This window comes from Hordeum vulgare, chromosome 3H (assembly GCF_904849725.1).
Source record: "Hordeum vulgare subsp. vulgare chromosome 3H, MorexV3_pseudomolecules_assembly, whole genome shotgun sequence".
Classification (NCBI taxonomy): Eukaryota; Viridiplantae; Streptophyta; class Magnoliopsida; order Poales; family Poaceae; genus Hordeum; species Hordeum vulgare.
In genome coordinates, this window is record NC_058520.1 from 534,884,535 (window position 1) to 534,888,850 (window position 4,316).

At 51.9% G+C, this 4,316-nt stretch overlaps 1 protein-coding gene across 1 annotated transcript; it reads right to left on the reverse strand.

Moving 5' to 3' along the window:
- Window positions 1-1,678: 1,678 nt before the first annotated feature.
- Window positions 1,679-4,048, reverse strand: LOC123440453 (protein NRT1/ PTR FAMILY 5.10-like). The gene is made up of 4 exons (XM_045117017.1): window positions 3,821-4,048; window positions 3,508-3,725; window positions 2,883-3,382; window positions 1,679-2,806 (listed from the first exon to the last, which is right to left on the reverse strand). Exons 1-4 carry the CDS (start codon window positions 3,921-3,923, stop codon window positions 1,984-1,986), a joined length of 1,644 nt encoding a protein of 547 aa, XP_044972952.1. The 5' UTR covers window positions 3,924-4,048; the 3' UTR covers window positions 1,679-1,983.
- Window positions 4,049-4,316: the final 268 nt, after the last annotated feature.

Consider the following 4,316-nt stretch of genomic DNA (forward strand, 5'->3'; position numbering starts at 1 on the left):
GATTGAAGCAAAGATGTTGTCGTGCAGAACTTCTTTTGAAGAACACACCTATATGAGTCTGATTGTTAACTCGTAATCTATGAGAGTAGGGTGCTCTCTAGTAAACTCATGAAAGGACTTGGAGTATGACGCATAAGCTCCGCCCGCGGGGAAGTCCCATGGTAGCCTAGTATCGGTCAAGGCTCTGTGTGAAGCTAGATTCGCAGAAAACTTGCAGTTCAAGGCCTAGTCCAATGTTCAAGTTGCTTACTAGTGTAGCATAGAGTTCTAGGTGGAAGTTCAACTTAACAGTCTCCAATGCAGTACCGCTATATAAACAGTGTTTTGGAACCAAAGGCAAATTTTGTGTGCCTCTGGGTTTGGTCGGGGATTGCTAGAATTTTTGTCTATTTTGGGCCAGCCAATAATAATTTTAGAAATTCTTAATAAATCCTAGAGGCCCACGCAGCCCATTCGTGCAAGGCAAGAGGTAGAAAAGTTTAGTCCCACATTGCTTGTTTAGTGGGAGTTGGACTTTCTTATAAGGGAGGATGTTTCCACACGTGCATGAGCATGAAAACAAGATAGACATACACACGCGCTCCTCCTCCGCCGCCCGTCTCGCCTCGTGACGACGCGCCGCGGGTTGCGGGAACGAGGCAATGACTAAATTTTTGCAACGCATGATTGGTATACGAAAGGTAACTTGGAAGCCGATCGTTTTTGGTGTAGTGGACATTGAACACGAACGCTGCACCCTTCGGTTGTTGCCTGTTCGTTTCATCTCCCTCGTTCCCTTCAGCTCCCGTCGTTGGCGTCTCGCCTCCTTCTCTTGCGCCTATAAATGGGAGGTCGCTCCTCTCGAGAGAAATGCATCAGAACTTCCTCTTCCTCTCGCCACCGGTTCCAATCTCTGTGCTACTGCTAGGTTCTTCCCATCCCGGCTTGCGGCGTGCATCGTAGGTCGAGGCAGTAGGCCTCCGAAACCCCGTCTCTTTGAGTCTTGTACGGGAGAAGGGTGATAAGGTTTTTGGGGAGCGCTCAGCGCGACTACTGGCTTTTCACCACGGACGCCACGGACACCGACGACCACTTCCGGGATGAGGACTTCTTCCCCGACGTCGACCACCTCTTCGGCAACATGACCAACGACAATACCAACACCAACCCCACTGTTGCTGCTGCCGCAACTCAGTACGTGCTTTCTTGTTTGAGTTCGTGCCGCAACTTCTTGTTGCAGTTTCTTTTCTAGATATGTTCCGTTCCTGCTCATTATTCCAGATGCTAGTTGCATACTCTCTCTATAATCGCATGGCTTATCTTATAGTTGCTATCGTAGTCATGATTTGTTGCTATGGTAGTCGTGATTTATCTATTATTTCTGTTAGTAAAATCACTTGGTAAATTGCTCATATATCCAACAAGATTGACTGATGCGCATATGTTCTAATGGCTGAAACTTTGGTCCTAAAATTTGGTTTGTCCCTAATGCAAAGGGTAGAATGCAATCACATTATTATTAAGTCAAATAACATGAAGGTGATCGATACCATGAAGGAAGGAGAATGATTGTCAGGGGCAGCGCGGCGGCAATTTTTTATGATTATTTCCATTTGACTTATGATTTTACTATCTCTGGATCCGAGCATTGTAACACAAAAGCAAATAAAGTTACTCACGAACTTGTTAGACTGGCTAGAATTTCGTTCATTTCTAATTGGTTTGAGGAGCCAGATATTGAAATTGTACCATCCCTCATATAAACGATGTCATGATTATTTCTAATGAGTAAAGCACGAGTTTTTCAAAAAAAAAAAATCAGTGTGGCCATTTCTTTCGAAAACCATTGTAAATGCAGAGCTGTTCTATGGTCAGGCCATCGTCATCGGTGTAGCTTTGGGCCGGAAAGCACGCGAAATAACATTTTGCTATTTCTCTGTGACAATCTTCACTGTACGGATTGTCCATGAAAATTGCACCGAACGTTCTGTAGATACCATCGCATCACTGTACTGAAGCCGAATCGTTCCGTTTCTTGCCTACATAAGCCCGTGCAAAATGCAGGTAAGCAGAGAAGCCCAAGGCACTGAGCGCGGCCAGGAGCCAGAAGAAGTAGTCGAGATGGCCCCTGTTGAGGTTGTTGGAGAACCAGCTCTCCCCGGCGCTGCTGGTCACCCTGTCAATGGCGTACACGAGGAAACTGCTGATGAAGCAGCCAACCCCCGCTATGCTCATGCACAGAGCGATGCCCAGGCTGCGGAGGGAGTCCGGCACCTGGTCGTAGAAGAACTCCTGCAGGCCGACGAAGGCGAACACGCCGGACAGCCCGGCCAGCAGGAACTGAGGAACCACCCACAGCAAGCTCATGGGGATAGGAGCTTGAGGCTCATCCAGCAGGCCATGGTCGGCTGCGATCCTGAGCCTCTTCGTCTCCACGAGCGCGGCGACGATCATCGCGACGATCGAGATCGCCAGCCCGACGCCGATCCTCTGCAGGACGGTGATGCCACGGGGGTTCCCGGTGTGTTTTTTAGCGAGCGGGACGAGGATCCGGTCGTAGATCGGGAGGAAGATGAGGACTGCGGCGTGGCTCAGGTTTTGCATGGCGGCAGCTGGTACGAGCAGGGTGCCGACCCTCCTGTCCAACGTGCTCGCCTGCTTGGTGAACAGAGTCGACCACTGCGACAGGACGACGGCGTAGATCAGGCATGTCGACCATATCGGGAGCAGCTTGAGTAGCGACGCGGCTTCGCGAGGAAAATCCTTGTCATCCTTGGATGCCGATGGCGCATCAGCAAGCAATGGCAGTGAGTCGTCGTCGGGTAATCTGCATGCGTGGCAAACGAGCAAGTGAACATTCAGAAGAATTGGCTCAGCTGAAGTGTTGGAAAAGACTTGATTACTTGGAATTGCAACAGCAGCAACACCATGACGAGTGCCAAGATTTAGCCCTCGCGACGAGCACTTCACCGAGCTGCGCGAGCAGGCCGCTGTTCTTTTCCGGTGGATAGAAGCGGTAGGTGCTGGTTCCGAGCAAGAAGACGCACAGAGCCAGAGCCATGGCGGCGCACGGGATCCCGAACCCAAACTGCCAGCTTACACTCTCCTGGACGTAGTTCAGGGCCGAGAGGGTGATGGTGTTGCCGCCGCTTGTGGCGAAGCACCACCAGTTGAAGAAGGAGGCCCTGGACGCGAGCTCCTCGGGGTCACTCTCGTCGAACTGGTCCGCGCTGAACGCCTGCACGCAGGGCTTCTGGCCGCCGTAGGCGAATGCGACGAGGTAGAGGGAGAGGTAGAAGAAGGCCACTTGGATAGCGGACGGGCCTGCCGAGCACTCGGATGAGTCCGGCGTGCCCGCGCATGCCGACGGTGGCGCCGACGAGACGGTGAGCATGGCCAGTCCCTGCAAACAGGCAGGATTCAGGAAAAGCGATGAACTGTCTAGTCTTCTACGGAAGGATTGGCCAAACTTTCTTTTGAGAAATTCTTCGGTAGGAATAGACAGGTCACAGGCGAGGCGACACGTACCAGGATGTAAAGGCCGGAGGCGTAGACGATGGTGCGGTACCGGCCGAGCCAGGAGTCGGCCACGGCGGCGCCGAGCAGCGGCAGCAGCATGGCCACGCCCGCCCACGCGTTGACGGCCGCCGCGGCCGACGCCGTCGACTGCCCGAGCGGGCCCGTCAGGTAGGTGATCAGGTTGCTGGAGATGCCGGCGAACGCGAACCGCTCCGCGATCTCCACCCCTGCGTTCAACTCCGACCGTCACCAACGCGTACATGCGCGCACGCAAAACCTCTCTGCAACCGAGGAGGAGTCTACAGTTTGCTCCATGCCATACCGACGACGAAGAGCGCGGCCGGCCACCTGCCGGAGGAGCCCCGCGAGGCTGGCCGGCCTCGGTGGTCCACGGCGGTCGCCACCTCCGCTCCTGCCAATGCCATCCTCGCTCTGCCTAGTGCCCAGCTGCGCTGCTCTCTCTAGCTCTTTCGTTTGGAATCTGGCTCAGGACATGGGTGTCCGGTTGGGCACCCATTATTTTTGGCAAAGAGTACACACGTATATTTCCATGTATACATCCAGGTTTGTCTTTTTTGCATAGCTCTCATTTCAAAGTATTTAATTCTAAAAATTTACACACTTATGTATTATATCTTCATCTATCTATGTTACTTTTTTCAGAATTTTTGAAATGTTAAAATACAAATTCACAAAATTTGAAATTCTCTTTTGGAGGCCTTCATGGAGCTGGGCCTCCAAAAGCAATTTCCGTCCGATACGTGACAAAACCGAGTAAACAAGGTTATAAAACTTCAATTTTTAGGTGACTCTGCACA